At 35.4% G+C, this 20656-nt stretch overlaps 1 protein-coding gene across 3 annotated transcripts in view; it reads left to right on the forward strand.

Moving 5' to 3' along the window:
* NEMF (nuclear export mediator factor) overlaps positions 1–20656 on the forward strand; it is a 54625-nt gene that overhangs the window by 24979 nt on the left and 8990 nt on the right. For all 3 annotated transcript variants that reach the window (XM_086709813.1, XM_086709812.1, XM_025918630.2), the window contains 10 exons: positions 3456–3559; positions 4945–5007; positions 9465–9577; positions 11021–11078; positions 11492–11550; positions 11639–11759; positions 13090–13369; positions 14100–14142; positions 14288–14337; positions 15979–16132. In XM_086709813.1, the coding sequence (XP_086565939.1) occupies positions 3456–3559; positions 4945–5007; positions 9465–9577; positions 11021–11078; positions 11492–11550; positions 11639–11759; positions 13090–13369; positions 14100–14142; positions 14288–14337; positions 15979–16132 (1045 nt within the window). The remainder of the gene's footprint in view (positions 1–3455; positions 3560–4944; positions 5008–9464; positions 9578–11020; positions 11079–11491; positions 11551–11638; positions 11760–13089; positions 13370–14099; positions 14143–14287; positions 14338–15978; positions 16133–20656) is intronic.

Here is a 20656-nt window from a genome sequence, read left to right on the forward strand (position 1 = left end):
CATTGTGATTTCTTCACCCATGCCTTATTTAAAAGTAATGTTTATTAATTTCCAAACCTATGAAGATTTTTGGTTATATTTTTGTCATTGCTTTCTAGCTTAATTTGCATAATGTTCAGAGATAGCATTCTGAATTATCTCAACCCTTTGACATATGTTGTCGAAACTTGCTTCATGGTCCAGCATATTTATGGTCCACTTTATTTACAAATGTTTCATATATAGTTTAAAAGAGTGTTTGTTGTATAGTTGTTGAGTGCATCCCTCTAAATATTAATTAGATCACATCCATCAATCATGTTTTTCAAATCTTTAGCATCTTTACTAATTTTTTTAAAAAGTGTTTATTTATTTTGAGAGAGAGAGTGTGAGAGCTGAGAGAGGGAAAGAGAATCCCAAGCAGGCTGCATGATGTCAGCACAGAGCCAAAAATCAAGAGTTAGACATTTAACTAACTGAGCCATCCAGCCGCCCCCACTAATTCTTTTTTAAGTGATTGTTTTCTTAATTACTGAGAGTTTTGTTAAAAATCACATAATTGTGGGGCGCCTCGTGGCTCAATTGGTTAAGTGTCCAGCTTTGGCTCAGGTCATGATCTCACGGTTCATGAGTTTACGACCTATTTGAACTGTGCTAATAGCTCAGAGCCTGGAGCCTGCTTCAGATTCTGTGTCTCCCACTCTTTCTGCCCCTCCCCCGCTCATACTTGGTCTCTCTCTCTCTCTCAAAAAAAAAAATTAAAAAAAAATTTTTTTTAAATAAATAAGGGCACCTGGGTGGCTCAGTCAGTTAAATGTCTGACTTCAGCTCAGGTCATGATGTCATGGTTCATGAGTTCCAGCCCCGTGTAGGGCTCTGTGCTGACAGCTCAGAGCCTGGAGCTTGCCTCGGATTCTGTGTCTCCCTCTCTCTCTGCCCCTCCCCTACTCATGCTGTCTCTCTCCCTCTCTCAAAAAAAAATAAACATTTAAAAAATTATTTTTTAATAAATAAAAGATCACATACTTGTGCACTTGTGTCATTCTCCTTTTATTTCGGCCATTTTTTGCTTTATATATATGAGGCAGTATAAATACAAAGCTGTATGTCTTCCTGCAGAATTGAGCCTTTTATTAACTGTAATCAGATGTTCCTTTAACTTCTAACTTCTTTTTCCCTTCTCTGTGAGATATTAAAACTACATCCACTTTCTTTTGGTTAGTGCTTGCATGATAAATCTTTTTCCATCATTCTATTTCAATCCTTTTATATCCTTATATTTTAATATTTTAAAGGAGTGTATATATCATTTTCCAGTCTGACAGTCTTTACATTTAATCTGGAGAATTGACTACATTTAATGCAATTTATGATATATTTGGGTTTAAATCTATCCATTTTATTATTTGCTGTCTTTTTCTTTTTTTTTTTTTTTTTTGAGATTATTTATTTTGAGAGAGAGAGAGAGAGAGAGAGAGAGAGGTGGGGGGAGGGGCAGAGAGAGAGAGGGAGAGAGAATCCCAAGCAGGCTCCTTGCAGTAAGCATGTAACCAATGCAGGGCTCAAACTCCTGAACCATGAGATCATGACCTGAGCTGAAACCAAGAGTCTGACCCTTAATCGACTAAGCCACCCAGGCGCCCCTACTGTTTGCTTTCTATTTTGTTCTTTATTCTTTGTCTTTTTGCCTCCTCCTGATTTTTTTTTTTCCTGTTATGTTCCTTTACTAAAATAATTAGAAATACATCCTTATGTTTCTCATTGTCTTTGTACTTATGCATTTATGTTGTTTTAGAAACCTCTCTACCATCAATAGAAGAATTGTTAAATAAGTATAGTACATCCATTCAACAATGAAGATGACTTTTTTAAGATTTTAAGTAACGTTGGGGCGCCTGGGTGGCTGAGTCGGTTGAGCATCCGACTTCGGCTCAGGTCATGATCTTACAGTTTGTGGGTTCAAGCCCTGCATCAGGCTCTGTGCTGACAGCTTACTTAGAGCCTGCAGCCTGCTTCGGATTCTGTGTCTCCTCTCTCTCTCTCTGCCCCTCCCCGGCTCATGCTCTGTCTCTTGAAAATAAATAAATGTTAAAAAAAAAAATTTTAAGAAAATAAAAAAAAAAAGATTTTAAGTAATGTCTATACCCGGTGTGGAACTCGAACCCACAACCCCGAGATTAAGAGTCGCATGCTTCATCAACTGAGCCAGCTAGGTGCTCCAAGAAAACATTTTTAAGTGAAAAAAAGAAAGCAGTTTGCAGAATAGTGTGTGTTGTGTTTAAAAGAAAAGGTTTAGAATAAGCATTTTTTAAAGCTTTTATATGTATAAAGAAACTCTGGAGAGGGATATACAGAAAGCTAGTAACAGTGGACTTCTGTTTGATATTGGTAATGAGAACTGAAAGGGGATGCAGGATCTTAAACTATACCTTTTTTGTCTGATTTAAAACATTTCTGAACCATGTATATGTATTAATAAAAAATCAGATGAGAAAACAGGAACACAATACTTGTGCTATTATATATTTTGGGTGTTAAAAGGGAGTTTAATGCCAGTGCTTAATCTTTTTTTTTTTTTTTTTCTCCAACGTTTTTATTTATTTTTGGGACAGAGAGAGACAGAGCATGAACGGGGGAGGGGCAGAGAGAGAGGGAGACACAGAATCGGAAACAGGCTCCAGGCTCTGAGCCATCAGCCCAGAGCCCGATGCGGGGCTCGAACCCACGGACCGTGAGATCGTGACCTGGCTGAAGTCGGATGCTTAACCGACTGCGCCACCCAGGCACCCTTAATCTATCATTTTTAATCAGAAGTTTTTAAATTGTAGATTAAGTCAAAGAAATAGTCATATGTAATATAGAAAACATTTCTGTTCATCTCTATTTTGTCGTTTTCTAAATGTTATACAAATATATACTCTTTACTTTTTATCATGATGGTATATATTAATCATGAAAACCAAATTACTTTTTCTTTTGAGAAAAGTTAGTTTTATAGAGCAAAAATTACCTTTAGAAGTATAAAAGTATAAAGAATACCATATATGTAAGTATTCAGTTGATTCAGGACAGAGTGAGAAAACTTCTTTCTTACTTGTGGCCTCAAAAGTTAGCCAGTGCCCCACTGAAAGAAAACTAAACCTAGGGACCATGTGACATTGTATGTTGTTGCTTTGTGTAATTCATTGTTATGTTATCCTTGAGTTTAAGAAGGGACTATATGAGAGGGAGATAAGGAGAGAACATATTTTCAAACATAGAATTTAATTACTTCTAAGACTCATAAGAATATCCTTGGCCAATTTGTATGATAAGATTTCAATAAAATTCAGTTTGATGCTTTAATAAATTAAACCATCAAGTTGTCTTAACCTACAATGTAGGATAGCGTCTTGGAATTTTGTTTGCAAAAAGGATGTGAATTCAGGTGACTATAAAGCAAAAGAATGTTAACTTTTTTTCTTTCAATTTGGTAGGTTTGAGAAATTTCTGTGGTTCGTTAGCTCAGAGAACTATTTAATTATAGGTGGAAGAGATCAGCAACAGAATGAAATGATTGTGAAAAGATACTTGACAACAGGTAGGTAAGATTTAAAAAAAATTTTTTTTAGGTAAGATAAAAATTTTAAAGAATTTTGTCATATACTTGGATCAATTATTTCAATATTAGATGTAGATTTTCATCTTCTATGACAGGTTTAATTGGTAGAAGGAGTTTATCTTGATGGTTTATGGTTTGTTGAATATGCATTTTGACACTTAATCTTCACTTTAAGTGAATATTCCTAAAGTAGTAATGGTGAGCTAATCTTGCAGTGTTGGACTTTTGATTCTCTTCTACATTATAACAAAATAGCTTTCAGTCCTCCAAAGTTAGTGTGGATCAAATTTTTAAAGGCTTGTTTTTTTAGTGCGGAAGTTTGTAACTTTTTTTTCCATATTTAGAAAAAGAACTTAAGCCCTGTGGTGTATGTAAGTCTTCTCATTTATTTTTCTTTGCTGATAACAGCCACCTCGCTGTGGCTGAACATTCAGTGTTGGTATCAGAAACCAATAATCAGAACTAATCTGATATCCACTGCAGATCCCAGACCAGAAAAGAAAGCAGCAGGGATCATGGTATTCCATGGTGCTTAGGGCATGGTCTCTCTCTTCTGTAGCTTTGTTCTCTGTGAGCTCAGCTTGTGTTGGGGCAGTATGAGTTTTTCTCTTCTTTGAGTTTCAAATCCCAGACGAACTGTTGGGGCAAGCAATGGCTGCTCATTTTATTTGTTAGGAACTTTCCTTTTTCCTTAACAAAAGAGGAAAGATCTCACTCCTGCATTTGTTTGTTCATTTGTTTATTCATTGGTAGCACACACATAGAATACAACTCACAGTTCTCACTGTGGCTTACAAGCCTCCTGGCTTCTTTCCTTCTTCATTTCTTACCATTCTTCCCTTAGTCTGACCTCTTGACTGCTCATCATACATGTCAAATATCCATGGTCCTTAGGACCTTTACATTTGCTAGATGACTCATCTCTCACCCTCCAGCAAGCTGGCCTAGACTTGCTTACATGGTAACTCAGCAAGTTTCTGAGAGAAAGGGAGGAAGCACATAAGGCCTGTTAAGACCTAGGTTGAGAACTGGCACTTGGTCACAGCTGCTATATTCTGGCTAAGGCAGATCACAGGGCAGGTCCAGATTCAAGAGATTGGGAAGTGACTCCACTTGATGGGAGAAGCTTCAGGGTCACAGAGCAAAGAGGTGTGGCTAACAAGGGAGAGAGGAACTGACCATTTTAGTAATCTGCCATATTACCATTGCTGTTTCCTATAAGGAGGACTATGAGAGATCTCCTAGGGGTGGGAAATGGACTTTATATGCCTTCTTATCCCCTTTGGATTTTGAACCCATTAAAACCATTAAAAAGAAAAAAAAAGGAACAGGACTTAAAGTATTATTTCTCATTTGTCTTTAAGGGGATATTTATGTACATGCTGATCTTCATGGAGCTACTAGCTGTGTAATTAAGAATCCAACAGGTAATATATTTCTCTTTATTATTCAAAACTTTATTTATTCTCTTTATTATTCCAGACTTTAATTCAAAACTTATTATATGACAAAATTTGTTAATAGAATTAAAGGACACTTTATTATGATAAAAGGGTCAATTCATCAACATATTTATAACTATTATAAATATACGCGCACCCAACAACGGAGCCCTAGAATACCCTTGAAGTAAAGTCTGACAGAATCAAAGAGAGAAATAGTTCAGCAATAATATTTCAGGACTTTAATACCTAACTTTAAGTCATGGATATAATAATTAGATACAAGATTGACTAGGAAATAGAAGATATGAACAAATAATTTAACTAGACCTAATATAAATCTCTGATATCCTCACCTAACAACAGTAGGCTAATTCTCAAGTGCACCTAGTATGTTCTCCAGGCTAAACCATATGATAGTCTAGAAGACAAGTCTTAATAAATTTAAAACTACTAAAATCATACAAAGTAAGTTTTCTTACCATAATGGAGTGAAATTAGAAATCACTACTAGAGGAAAATTTGGAAAATTCACAAATGTGTGGAAATTAAACAGCACAGTCATAAATAACGAGTGTCAAAGAGAAAATCATAGGGGAGTGTTAGAAAATACTTTTGAGATGAGTGAAATGAAACACAGTATATCAAAATGATAGGAGATGCAATTAAAGCAGTGCTTAGAAGTTTATAGCTGTAATGTTTATAAAAAGAGGAAACATTTCAAATCATTAACAAAACTGTAACATTAAGATCTAGAAAAAGAAAAGCATAGAACCCATAGTAAGGAACAGAAGGAATTAAAAAGATTAGAGTGGAAACAAATGCAACAGAATAGAAGAACAATAGAGAAGATCAGTGAAACCAAACTTTTTTTAAAAAAGGTCAACACAATTAATAAAACTTCATAAAACACAATTAATAAAACTTCATAAAATTAATAAAACATCATACTTGATGGTGAAAGACTGAAAAATTTCCCCTTAACATCCAGAACAAGACAAACATGTCTGTTGTTGTCCCTTTTTTTTTTATTTTTAAAAATAATCTTTTGATGCTTATTATTTATTTTTGAGAGAGAGAGAGAGACAGCAAAAGTGGGGGAGGGGCAGAGAGAGCGAGACACAGAATCTGAAGCAGGCTCCAGGCTCTGAGCTGTCAGCACAGAGCCCGATGCGGGGCTCGAACTCAAGAACCATGAGATCTTGACCTGAGCTGAAGTCAAACACTTAACCTCCTGAGCCACCAGGTGCTCCTATCCTTGTTATTTCTATTCAACCTTGTATGGATGTTCTAAGTAGACAGGCAATAAAAAGAAATAAAAAATATCCACATTAGTAAAGACCAAGTAAAACTATTTCCATTTGCAGATGACATGATCTTATATGTTTAAAACCTCAAGGAATTCCCCCAAAATTATTAGTTAATAATTTTACTAAATGTTCAGGATACATTTGTATGATATATAAAAGTCAGTTGTATTTCTATGCACTCACAATGAACGGTACTAAAGTAAACTAATAAAACATCCATTTGTAATAGCATTAAAAAAATATGAATAAATTCACCAAAAAGAAGTTGCAAGATATACACCCCAAATATAAAAAACATCATTGAAAGAAATTAAAGAAGACTTAAGTGGAAAGACTTTCAGTGTTTATGGATTGGAAGTCTTAATATTTTTCTGATGGCAGTACTTCCCATATTAGTCTCCAGATTTGATGTAATCTGTCAAAATTCCAGCTTCCTTTTTTTTTTTTTTTAACAAAGATTGATGAGTTGATCCTAAAATTCACATGAAAATGCAAAGGACCCAGGTCAGCCAAATCATGTTTAAAATGAAGAACAGGGGCGCCTGGGTGGCGCAGTCGGTTCAGCGTCCGACTTCAGCCAGGTCATGATCTCGCGGTCCGTGAGTTCGAGCCCCGCGTCAGGCTCTGGGCTGATGGCTCAGAGCCTGGAGCCTGTTTCTGATTCTGTGTCTCCCTCTCTCTCTGCCCCTCCCCCGTTCATGCTCTGTCTCTCTCTGTCCCCAAAAAAATAAATAAACGTTAAAAAAAAAAATTTTAAAAAAAGAAAATAAATAAACATTAAAAAAAAAAAAAAGAAGATGAAAAGACAACCCACAGAGTAAGAGAAAATACTGGCAAGTCATTTATCTGTCTGCTAAGGAACCAGTATCCAAAGAACTCTTAAGACTGAACAACAGAAAGGGAAAAAAGTTTTTAAATGACAAACGATTCAAATAGATATTTTCCCAAATATACACGAATGGCCAGTGAGCACATAAGATCCTCAGTATCATTCATCATTAGGGAAATGCAAATCAAGACCACAAAGAGGTACCACTTCACACCCAGGAGAATAGTCGTAATAAAAAAAAAATAGACAAAACGTGTGGGAAGGATGTAGAGATTGGAACCCTTATATGCTGCTGATGGGAATGGAAAATGATGTAGCCACTATGGAATAGAGTTGGCAGTTCCTCAGAAAATTGACCATAGGGGACACCTGGGTGACTCAGTTTGTTAAGCTTCCGACTTCAGCTCAGGTCATGATCTCACGGTCAGTGAGCTCAAGCACTGCATCGGGCTCTGTGCTGACAGCTCGGAGCCTGGAGCCTGCTTTGGATTCTGTGTCTCCCTCTCTCTCTGCTCCTCCCCCACTCATGCTGTGTCTCTCAAAAATGAATAAACGTTAAAAAAAAAATTGTTTTTAATTAACCATAAAATTTGTCACCCAGCAGTTCGACTCCTAGTTATATAGACAAACTGACCACACTAAACTTGTTTGCAGATATTCCTAACAGCATTATTTATAATAGCCAAGAAATAGAAACAACCCATATGTTCATCAGTTGATAATAAACAAGTTGTATATCCATTCAATGGAATATTATTCAGTCTTAAAAAGAGATGAAGTACTGATAGTTGCTGTAACAGGGATGAGCCTTGAAAACATTATGCTAGGTGAAAGAAGCCAGATATATATGATTCCATTGATATGAAATTCCAAAATTGGCAAATCCATAAACACAAAGTGTGTTAATGATTGTCAGGGGCTGGGAAAATGGAGAATGACTATTTATGGATATAGGATTTCTTTGAGGGATAATGAAAATGTTCTGGAATTAGTGGTAATGGTTATGTAGCTTTATGAATATACTAAAGACCATTGGATTATATACTTTAAAAGGGTGAATTTTATGGTACATGAATTACATCCCAATTAAAAAGTATCTGAAATCTAATTGTAGGGATATATTATTAATATGCTCTTCATTTTGACAATTTAGGTGATTTATAGTAATTCTGGAAGAATTCAAACTTTGACTAGGCTTTTCTAGGTGATTCCTTCTGGAATGAAGTTAGAGTTATTGACATAAATGAGAAGGCATTTCTTCTCTGATTTGTTTTATTTACTTAGACTGTTTAAAAACCTGCTTTGTAAATATATATTTGTAATTGTTATTTTTTTATCTGGCATAAAATATGCCAGTATAGTTAACATACAGTGTTCTGTAAGTTTCAGGTATACAATAGTGATTCACCAATTCTGTGTATTACTCAGTGCTCATTAAGATAAATGTGTATTCTTAATCCCCTTCACCTATTTCACCCATCCCCCCACCCAGCTCCCCTCTGGTAACCATCTGTTTGTTCTCTTTAGTTAAGAGTCTGTTTTTTGATGGACTCTTTTTTTTTTCTTTTGTTCATTTGTTTCTTAAATTCCACATATGAGTAAAATTATATTGTATTTGTCTTTCTCTGACTTATTTTGCTTAGCACTGTACTCTATAGATCGATCCATCTGTGTTGCAAATGGCAAGATTTTATTCTTGTTTATGACTGAATAATATTTCATTGTGTGTGTGTGTGTGTGTGTACACAACATCTTTATCTGTTCATTGATTGATGGATGCTGGGGTTGCTTCCATAATTTGGCTGTTGTAAATAATATTGAGATAAACATAGGGGTGCATATATCCTTTTGAATTAGTGTTTTCGTATTCTTTGGGTAAATACGCAGTAGTACAATTATTGGATCATATGGTAGTTGTGTTTTTAATTTTTTGAGCAACCTCCATACTTTTTTTCCACAGTGGCTGCACCAGTTTACATTCCCACCGACAGTATACAAGGGTTCCTTTTTTTCCACATCCTTGCCAACACTTGTCACTTCTTGTGTTTTTGATTTTAGCCATTCTGACAGGTGTGAGGTGATAGTCCATTGTGGTTTTTGATTTGCATTTCCCTGAATGTGAGTGATGTTGTAAATATATTGTTAATAAAAATCATAACTTCATGTAATATTGAAATTAAAATGTGGTATCAGTATTTAAGATGTAAGAGGATCAAATCCATCATGTTGCATGTGATTTTCAGGTCTTGCTGTATAGAAACTCTGTACTTGGGTACTGAAGCATTGTGGTGTTTATATCACAGGAGAACCCATTCCACCTCGGACCTTGACTGAAGCCGGCACAATGGCACTTTGCTACAGTGCTGCCTGGGATGCACGAGTTATCACTAGTGCTTGGTGGGTGTACCATCATCAGGTAATAAGGGCTGTGGTCCTTTTTCTTAATTATTAAGAGCTATTGTGTACCAAATTTTGAGGGTATAGAAGTCAACAAGGCAAAGTACCTACTTTGATTGAGGTGACATTTTGGTGGTGGAGAAAAACACATACATAATGTCTGGTAACAAGTGCTATAACGTTTTTTCTTTAAAGCAGAGTAGGCACTAAAGAGTGATTGGGGCTACCATTTTGAAAGTAGTGTCAGGGAAGGCCTTTCTAGGAAAGTAAGATTTGAGCAGACACCTAAAGGAAGAGAATGATTTATGCAGTTATATAAGATGAAGAGTGTTCCTCTTCATCTTTGTTGGAATTTTCTGATCTCTCTTTGGCCCTTCCTGAAAAATAGTTATATCCAGTGTTTTTTATTCATTTGGCTTTAGTAATTGTCCTTCTTTGTCGTTACTGCTGTTACTTGATACTTCACTCCATATTTGACTTCATTTTCTGTTTCACATTTTCAATAATTGCAATTGATAGTGATATATTACAGGGTCTTACAGCTATACAGCAAGATAAAGAGTTCATTACTATTATCCTCCCTTAGGTTCATCTTGTATCTATTTATAGTCATTATTTTCTGCTTATACTATGATACTGTGTTTTCAGGAAATTAATATCATTTCTGGTATTATATTTTCTACCTGTTATAAAAGTGGTTTTAATTCTTTCATTGAACAGGTTTTTTAATGGTGAAATTAGTGTGCTTTTAATCCCTCCAAAAACTATGACAAAGGTACTCTCAGATTTGGGGGTTTCGCAGATAACATACAATTTTTAAATACATCATTTTATTTCCTAAAATGAAAGGTTATTTTACTACCCCCAAAACAGTATCTTAGGAAAGGACTTTATTTAGTAAATCTAGTTTGTTTTTTAATTTTTTTGTTTATTTTTGAGAGAGAAAGAGAGAGTGCATGCACACACATGTGGGGGAGGGGCAGAGAAAGAGACAGAATCTGAGGCAGGTTCCAGACTCTGAGCTGTCAGCACAGAACCTGATGCAGGATTCAAACTCACAAACCATGAGATCATGACCTGAGCCGAAGTCAAGTGCTTAATCGACTGAGCCACCCAGGCGGGCCCCCAGTATAGTTTTATTTTAGTAAATATAGTTTTATTAAACTTTTCTTATTTTTCCTATTATATCTCAAATCAGAGGAAATGTGTGAACAAGTTCTGCCTCTAATCCATGGCATTTGAAAATTATTGATGTAGTATATCCTTCATTATTTCTTTTCTTTGTTACTGCCAATGGTATTTCTGTCTTTGAAGAGATATTTCAGTATTGAGAATTTTTACTAAATCATAAACTTTTCAGGAGATGGTGCTATTTACTTAAATATGACTTTACTTTCTTGAGTGAAAAATTTAAAAACACGTGTCTTGAGACAACAGTATGATGTGGTATTGTGTTCCTCAGGTGTCTAAAACAGCACCAACTGGAGAATATTTGACAACAGGAAGCTTCATGATACGAGGTAATGATTATGGAGACCGGTTTGAGGACCATTACTTACTAATATTTTCAGAACAGAAATTATTATGATTTCATATATGAAATCTATTATTAAATAAGGAAAATTTTGTGCTGCTGTGGCAGATTTAGCATTTGTTATGTCATCTCCATAGATATTTTTCTTGACGAGGATGTGCTTTCATATAACATGACCTTTTTTTCTAAAAGATTATTCACGGATTGACTAACCCAAAGATGAGAGCAAGCATTCATATTTTTTCTTTCTTAATTCCTGTTCCTATACATAATGCCAAATTCTGTGTTCCTTCATGACAGAGAAAAGACCAAATAAATGTGACCATTGGTGTCAGATAATTTGTAAGCATAAAATGGAAAAAAACAATTTTTAACATTTATGTTTATTATCTTTTATAGGAAAGAAGAATTTCCTTCCTCCCTCGTATCTAATGATGGGGTTTAGTTTCCTCTTTAAGGTATCCTTCAGCTTCTTTGTTAATGTTTTTTTAAATTTTCTTTAGTCTTACCTAAAGTTTCATCAGTGAAAAATAACTATTTCCATAGGTAGATGAGTCTTGTATTTGGAGACATCGGGGTGAAAGAAAAGTCAGAGTGCAGGATGAAGACATGGAAACATTGGCAAGTTGCACACGTGAACTCATATCAGAAGAAATGGAACAACTAGGTAGTTTACAGATTTTAATAAAGTAGCTTATAGTGTTACCTTTTGTCTAGTTTTGCTTCTGAATTCTTAGAAGATCGTATCTACTTTGGGATAATTGAAATTTCAAAAATACAGTTGCTGTCAATTTTACTGAATTTTGTTTTTGGAAATGTTAAACATACTTGTTCTAATGAATTATGAAGTATTTAATTGGACCATAACTACTATATAAACAAATGTAGTAAAACTTCGGTATTTAATGGGTCATATGTAAATGTGTTCAGCAAAGATAGACTCAGGTATTTGTGAATGAGCATTTACTTTTGGATTTAATAATTAGAACTTATACAGAGATGAATTTATAATAAGTAGAATTTCTCATGTGGGACTTTGGCTTGATGTAATAATACATTTGCTTCAAGTAGAGAGCAACTGTGGTTGCTGGAATAAATTTACTCACGTACCTGAAGGAATAGGGAAAGTATGCCCACTGTTTTACTTTTACAGTTATTCTTTTTCCCAGAGTCATTCTTCTTTAGGAGTAATATTGTGGCTTCATTTTATGACTACTGTTGTATCACAAGATTTTATTTTTTTTGTTGTTGTTTAACATTTATTCATTTTTGAAAGGCAGAGACAGAGTGCGAATGGGGGAGGGGCAGAGAGAGAGGGAGACGCAGAAACAGAAGCAGGCTCCAGGCTTCGAGCTATCAGCACAGAGCCCAACACGGGGCTCGAACTCATGGACTGCAAGATCATGACCTGAGCCGAAGTCGGCCACTTAACCGATTGAGCCACCCAGGCGCCCCTATTTACATTATTTTTAACTGAATTCTCACAACCGTCTTTGTCAGATGGTGATGGCATCTCCTTTTATTAGGGAGCCAATTAGGTAATATTATTACTAGACAGTGTTTCTTTTGCAAAGGTATGAATACCTTCTGTGTGCCAATTGTATTGCATGTATTGTCTCATTTCACTTCTCATGTGCAAATTACAATAACAGCAGTAGAATTTATGGAATTACTTTTCCTGTCCTCCTCTTTGGAAATACCTAACCAAGACAAGTTAAAGTTTTCGTTATAGAAATGGTTGCATTGTCCAAGATATTTATTATGGTAAAGTATCTCGGAGAGCATTTATTCCAACCAGTTCATGATACAAGAGAATCCTTTTTTGTCTGAGTACCCTTTGGGGATGTGATCAGGCTTTTTTTTTTTTTTTTTTTTTTGGTGATGTCTTGGAGACACAGAGAGTCAACAGAATATTATTGTTTTTGAAGTTTTCAAGGTAATCCTCTAGGTTTGTTATGGTGATAGCACTCTGACTTTTCTTAATGATGATTCTACAGACGGAGGTGACAGTAGCAGTGACGAAGATAAAGAGGAATCACACGAAACTCCTCTGGAAGTGGAGCTTATGAGTCAGGTTGACCAGGAGGATATCACTATTCACAGTGGTGGAGATGAGCTAAATGATGAAATAATTCAGGAAGAGAGCTCGGAAGATGAAGGAGAATCTGAAGAAGTGGTAAAAGATCAGGAACCTGTTGCTGAAATGATGGATGAAGGCAAAGACACATTAAATTATCCTGACACTACCATTGATTTGTCCCACCTTCAATCTCAAAGGTAATTAAAACCTATTATAGCTGGGAATGATGGAAGAGTTAATCCTTACAAAGATAATAACATGATTGACTTCAGTACTTTTACCCTCCATTGTCCGACAGTCTTACTATCTTTTTACTGTTTGATTGGGGGGTGGATCTCTGTCAAGAAATTTCGAGGACCCAGTGTAGAAAAATACAGTAAATATGAAAATGGCCAAAGTAGGTCAAAATAGAAACAAGTAAATGAATATAAATGCTAATAATGTAAGAGAGGCAGTTCCATTAAAAAAATATATATAGGTGTTTTAATCTTTAATGTCTTATTGATCACCAGGTAAACAATAACATAGTTCTGAAAGCTCTATCACTGGAGTAATTAGGAACACCATAGGAGTCTGACCAGAACTGGGTCTTAGGGGGTGTCATAGGGTAACTTACTCTGTGTCTCAGCTTAAGTTTCATTCTCTGTGAAAATGGAATGTTACTCCTTTCATTGGGTTTTGGTGAAGATTATTTGTATATAAAGCATCTGGCAGTGCCTGGGACATAGTAAGTGTTCAATACATGTCTGCTATTTAAGAATATATTTAGAAGTGTGAGATGAGCAATTTGATTATGTTTTTTAAAATTTTGTCAATGTTTGAAAGTTTGTAGGATTGCCAGTAATTAAGCGTATGATATGGGAATGTTTGCAGACTTTAAATGAATGCCTTTTACAACCTAGTAGATGCCTCGTTCTGTTTTCATAGGTCCCTCCAGAAATTGGCTTCAAAAGAAGAATCTTCTAGTATGGTAAGCTGTTTTCAAAGTTCTGTGAAGAACATCATGTTCTCAATGAGTAATTTTGTACTTTTTAATTTTACTTTCTGAAAAATTAATAGTAGTGATGTTATTGTTTGTATTTGCTTGTGTTTTTTTTTTGTTTTAATTTTAATAGAGTGACAGTAAATTACAGAGCCGGAGACATTTGTCAGCCAAGGAAAGAAGGTAAACATATTTGTGTTATCTAACTGAAAAGCATATAATTTTTTTTCTTACCGACAGTTCAGTTGTGACAGATCACTTGGCTATTCCAAAGACTTCCCTTATTAAAATTACCAAGATTTAGCATAAACCTTGTTTAGTTCTTAATATTCAGCTCTCATAGGTTTTTCTGTTTTAGAGCCCTGATCTGTCACTACAATCAGTTATATAGGTAAAGTAACGTGAGTGAGACCCTTTGTTACGTAAATATATGCAATAGCGAATGCAGTGCATTAAATTGACTGGTTCTAGGATAATATTGACAGGAATACTTGAAAATAACTAGGAAAGTTTTATTTAATAAAAAGACTTTTTTTCTTTCTTTCTTTTTTTTTTTAACATAGCAGGCCTCAGAAGGCAAATAGAAAGGGGGAAGCAGAAGGAAAGAAACAACTATAGGGTAAAAGAAAAAAACCCACTATAGGGCTTAAAAAAAAAAAAAAAAAAGAAAAGAAAAAGGCTATACAGCTAGTAAAGCACTCTAGAGACCCTAGGGTGGAGTGGACGATAGGCCTTTTTGTTTTACGAAGGTAGTCATGAAACAGTTTCAGTGATCTCTCTGAGGACATGGCACTATGCTAGATAGTGAGTATACAAAGAGGTAAAATATAAAATGTGTGCCTTCGAGAAGTTTTTGAGTCCTGGATCAGGAAAGAGCCATATGGTAGGGATACAGTAGTTCAGGGGTAAGAAACTGCTATGAGTTCAGGTGTTTTGGGAAATACCATCATAAGTATACGTTAAAGATGTGTTAGAACTTATTTAGGTAAATGAAGGTAAGATGGTCAGAGATTCAGAAGAAAATAAGCATGAATAGAACAGGGCACAGAATTGGAAATATTACACATAGTGCTTTGGGGAAATGATAGACTGAGGTGAAAGGAGCAAAAAGTTCATGTTTGTGAACTGGTAGATGGTAAGATTGGCAAAGTGAATTTGGACCAAAAGTGGAGAAGTTATTAGAATGATAAATTAAGGATTTTTGGACTTTCTCCTGAAAGTGATGAGCACTTTTGGGAGACTTTAAATGGGAATGTGATATAGGTAGGAAGACTAGAAGTTCACATAGAGCAGATTACGGGGAAACACTGGAGGAAGGTCTAGGTAGGAAGTGATGAGGACCTGGACTAGACAGTGGCAGTGGGGATAAAAAGATTGCACATGAAAAATAGCATAGTAATAGAATTTCCCCTTCCTCCTTAATCTGCATATTTTTATCCATTATTTATTCAACTAACCTGGCAACGGATATTTTATTGAATATTTAAGATCGGTCAAGGCCATGCTAACTTAAGACTGCAGATCCCAGTGCCTGGTCATTAAGGTGTGGAGGGACTGAATGTGGCTACTGAGTAAGGATAAGTAAAGGGTGTAACAGTGTATTAAGCCTGGCTGACAGAATGATAAATCCATGAACAAAAAATTTTCAACTTTTTCCAGTGTGATGATTTGTGCTTGTTTTATAGTGTAGCCTGGTGGTTATGAAGTTAAGCAGGAGCCATGATCTTTTACATATTGTACATGTTCTCCTTCCCCTGTACTATTTTAAGGCACTAAAGATTTGAAATTCAAAGAATTAGATGTTCCCATTTCATTTATGTTTAGGGAAATGAAGAAGAAAAAGCTTCCAAGTGACTCAGGGGATTTAGAAGTGATAGAGGTAAAGGACAAAGAAAAAGAAAATGCTCTACACATTGAAACTCATCAGAACACAAGCAAAAGTGTCCCAGCTGTGCAGCCAATGAAGCGAGGACAAAAGGTAATAAAACTTGGGAGTGAACTGTTAAACTTAGTACTCCTTGGCTCACAAATGAAGTTATGAGGCTCTTAATTTTTTTAAAGTTTAAGCGAAACAAAAGATGTAGGCAAAAAAATAATCCTATGTGAGTTTCTTTGAAAATTAGTTAAAAAGAGACAAGGTTTGGGGAACATGGAGATCACTGTTCTATGTTCCTTGAAGATCATCTAGATACAAGCTCTCATTTTATGTAGAAGAAGAATTAGAAGATTGTGATTTGCTAGTGACACTCTGCTAGTAACAGCTGGTGCTGGTTGTTAGTGATATTTAGTGATATTTGTTTTTTTCAAATATTAATGAGATTTTGGTTAGAGGTCCTATATTTCTTATTAAAGGTGGATAATGAAGGAAGAGGTAGTAGATACAGAATATACTTTAAAAAATGCCGTAGCAGTGTAAAAAAAGGAAATTGTGAGCTAATATGTATCCATTTATCACTATAAAAATTAAATTCCTTTGAAATCTTAATAAAGGTCATGTTTTATGATTTTCCCTCCATCCATAGTGGTCACAATTTCCTGGATTTTTTTTCCAGTGGACCTCAAAAAAATAAAGGGACATGCTGAGCATATGGAAGAGAAGAATATAATTCTCCTCATATTAATAGGTACATTCAGGGGCACCTGGGTGGCTCAGTCGGTTAAGCCACCGACTCTCAATTTGGCTCAGGTCATGATCTCATGGTTTGTGAGTTCGAGCTCACATTGGGTTCTGCGCTATGACAGTGTGGAGCCTGCTTGGGATACTCTCTCCCTCTCTTTCTCTTTGCCTACCGTGCATGCTCTCTCAAAGTAAATAAACTTGTACATTCGACATGACTTTAATCACAATTGAGATTTTAACTTACTTGATAAAATAATTCTAAAGTTCATTTCAAAGAGTAAATATTAGAGAGTTGCTAAGGAAATCTTGAAAAAGAAGATTGAGGAGGGATTTCCTTACTAGGTAGTAAAACATTTCATGTTAGGACTATTAAAACAGTATGGTATTAACATAGAAAAAGCCAAATACAAAAAGTGAAACTGAATAAAATCTAGACATAAGACATTAACTGTAATATTTAAACATTTAGTATGTGATAAAATACTATTACAGATTATTGGGGAAAGTATCAAATACTCAAAATTAGTGGTTAGTCATGTTAAAAAAAAAATAATTCCAGGTGACAAAAAGAACCATTTATAAAATGGAAAGACCAATGGCAAATGTGAAAAAAAAAAAGTGATAAAAGGAAATTCCACCCATCAAATTAATAGAAAATGTGTATTCAGTCATTCAGTAAATGTTTCAGTGCACACCATGGGAATTCCCATCAAGAGTCCTAACAATGTATTGACCCTTTGACTCAGCAATTCTACCTTTAGGAATTTATCCTAAAAAAATCATGTGCATGCACTAGCATAAGAATATTCATCAGGTTGATATTTGTAATTGCAAAAAACAAACCGAAAATTGAAAAAAATCTTAAATGCCCAACAACATAAAAAACATGGTGCTTTCATACAATGAAATATTCTGCAGATAAAGTTCCAAGGCAAATCCTGAGGATCTTTATTAAAAGACATTGAAGTTTTAGATAATTTTGTGGAAACCTTTCATCTTTACCACATTGAGTTTACCTGTCCTTGAATGTGACTATAGTCTTGTAAGAATATTTTATAGTCTTCAGTAAAGATATATTTTCCCATAGAGTTTTATACATCTTATCTGTTCCTGCTTATAATTTTTCTTACTTTTTGTTAATGGTATATTTTTAAAACTTTCACTTCCTATCATTACTGGTTTGTGGGGAGATGATTTTCTTACATTGATTTAGTATTAGGTAATCTTACTGTACATTTTAGTATTCCATTTGTAGGCAGCATTAGTGTCTCCAAATAATGGCTTTTCTTCTAATCCTAATATCTATTCTGTTTTTTGCATTGGCTCAAACATTAGTACAGTGTTGCATAGAAGTAATAATAGTGTGTATCTTTGTTAATTATACATTAAAGGGACTGTTGCTAAGATTTTTATCATTGTGGGATGTTTCCTGGGAGTTGTTGGTTGGTAGATAGCCTTTATGAAGGGTTATTTTTAATATTAAATTTATTGAATGCCTTTTCTGCATTTTTCTTTTACTTCCTTATGCTTTTTCTTCCCTTAGTTAATGTGGTAAATTACTTAAGAAAATCGATTAAATTCGCCTCTGGTTTTTCATACTGCCCTTGGGGTTTTGCTATCTAGGTTATACCAGTTTCATAAAAGAAGTTTGGAAGGTTTTCCTTTTTCTGCTCTCTAGAACTTTGTATAAAATGGAGATCGTTCCTTGAAATGTGATAGATAGCGTTTGCTTATAATTGGACCTGGTATTTTGGCAGTTTGTGGGTCGGTTTTTAAGTATAGTAAAACTTTGGTTTGTGAGCATTATCGGTTCTGGAAACATGCTTGTTATCCAAAGCACTTTGTAATCAGGAAATTTGTGATCATGTGACATTCGGTGTCACGTAATACTCGTGTTGCAAGACATCGCTCATTTATCAAGTTAAAATTTATTAGAAATGTTTGCTTGTCTTGTGGAACACATGCAGAACAGGTTACTTGCAATGCAAGGTTTTATTTTTACTTTGTACCAGCTACCCTGCTAGGTACTGCACATTCAGTGGTGAACAAGAAAGACCAAATTTCTGCCTTCGTTATACAAAATACCAATTTTAGGAAGAAGTCACGTACACGAAGATCATATTGTTCATCCCCCTCTCTTGGTTTCTGTACTTTACTTTTGGCTCTTTACTTTTTTAATTTACATCCAAATTAGTTAGCATATAGTGCGACAGTGATTTCAGGAGTAGATTCCTTAGTGCCCCTTATCCATTTAGCCCACCCCCCCCCCCACAACCCGTCCAGTAACCCTCAGTTTGTTCTCTATATTTATGAGTCTCTTCTGTTTTGTCCCCCCTCCTTGTTTTTATATTTGTTTCCCTTCCCATATGTTCATCTGTTTTGTCTCTTAAAGTCCTCAGATGAGTGAAGTCATATGATTTTTGTCTTTCTCTGACTAATTTCACTTAGCATAATACCCTCCAGTTCCATCCACGTAGTTGCAAATGGCAAGACTTCATTCTTTTTGATTGCTGAGTAATACTCCATTGTGTGTGTGTGTATGTGTATATTAAGGTGTCATTAAGGTGTGGAGGGAGTGGTAAAAGGTGTGAAGGTACCTTTATCCATTCATCCATCGATGGACATTTGGGCTCTTTCCATACTTTGGCTATTGTTGATAGTGCTGCTATAAACATGGGGGTGCATGTGTCCCTTTGAAACAGCATACCTGTATCCCTTGGATAAATGCCTACTAGTGCAATTGCTGGGTCGTAGGGTAGTTCTATTTTTAGTTTTTTGAGGAACCTCCATACTGTTTTCCAGAGAGGCTGCACCAGTAACTTGTTCTGTGAGTGTTTCACAAGAGCAGCACACATTTCTAATAAATTTTAGCTAATGATAAACGAGCAGTATCTTGGAATACGAGTAGTATGTGATGCTGGATCACAATGGAGCCAATGGTTCTTGAAATTCACTTTGATATACAAGTGCTTAGACATTAAAAAAAAGGAGGGGGGGTGCACCTGGGTGGCTCAGTTGGCCAAGCGGCCTTCTTCAGCTCAGGTCACGATCCCATGGTCTGAGTTCAAGCCCTGTGTCGGGCTCCGTGATGACAGCTCAGACCCTGGAGCCTGCTTTGGATTCTGTGTCTCTCTCTCTGCCCCTCCCTGCTTGCACTCTCTCTCTCAAAAATAAATAAAACATTAAAACAAAAAATATACAAGTGCTTAGGACTATAAGCATGTATATGGAACAGATTATGCTCTGAAACCAAAGTTGTACTGTATATGCTAATTAAATTTTCTCCAGTGATGATAGGTCCATTCAGTTTTGTTTCTTCAAAGTTGAGTTTCCTAACTTCTGTTTTCCAAACTGTTCTTTTCATTGGGTTTTCCATTTCTTGGTTCAGTTTCATGATAATATTGTTCATTTTACTGTCAGGTTAAAAAGAAATTTTTTTTTAATGCTTTTACTTTTTTTGAGAGAGAGTGCAAGTGGGGAAGGGGCAGAGAGAGAGGGAGACACAGAATCTGAAGCAGGCTCCAGGCTCCAAGCTGTCAGCACAGAGCCACGAACCGTGAGATCATGACCTGAGCTGAAGTCGATCAATAGACTGAGCCATCCAGGTGCCCCTTTCAGGGTTGTTTTTGTTTTTGTTTTTGAGGCATAATGTACATATAGTAAAATGCACAAATCTAGACTGTTTAGATCAGTGAATTTTTAAACACACATGTATCTGTGAAGCCACCATCATGTGATACTTAAATGTTTCCAGTACTCACTCTTCCAGAAAGCCCACACTTGCGCCTAATTAGTATTCCCACCAAAAAAAAAAAAAAAATCTTAATCGCTGTTGTGTATAGCTAAGAGTTGAATGCTGATTTATAGCATTCATGTTGTGTT

This window comes from Puma concolor, chromosome B3 (genome assembly GCF_028749965.1).
Source record: "Puma concolor isolate L17-30 chromosome B3, mPumCon1.1.hap2, whole genome shotgun sequence".
NCBI classification, from domain to species: Eukaryota; Metazoa; Chordata; class Mammalia; order Carnivora; family Felidae; genus Puma; species Puma concolor.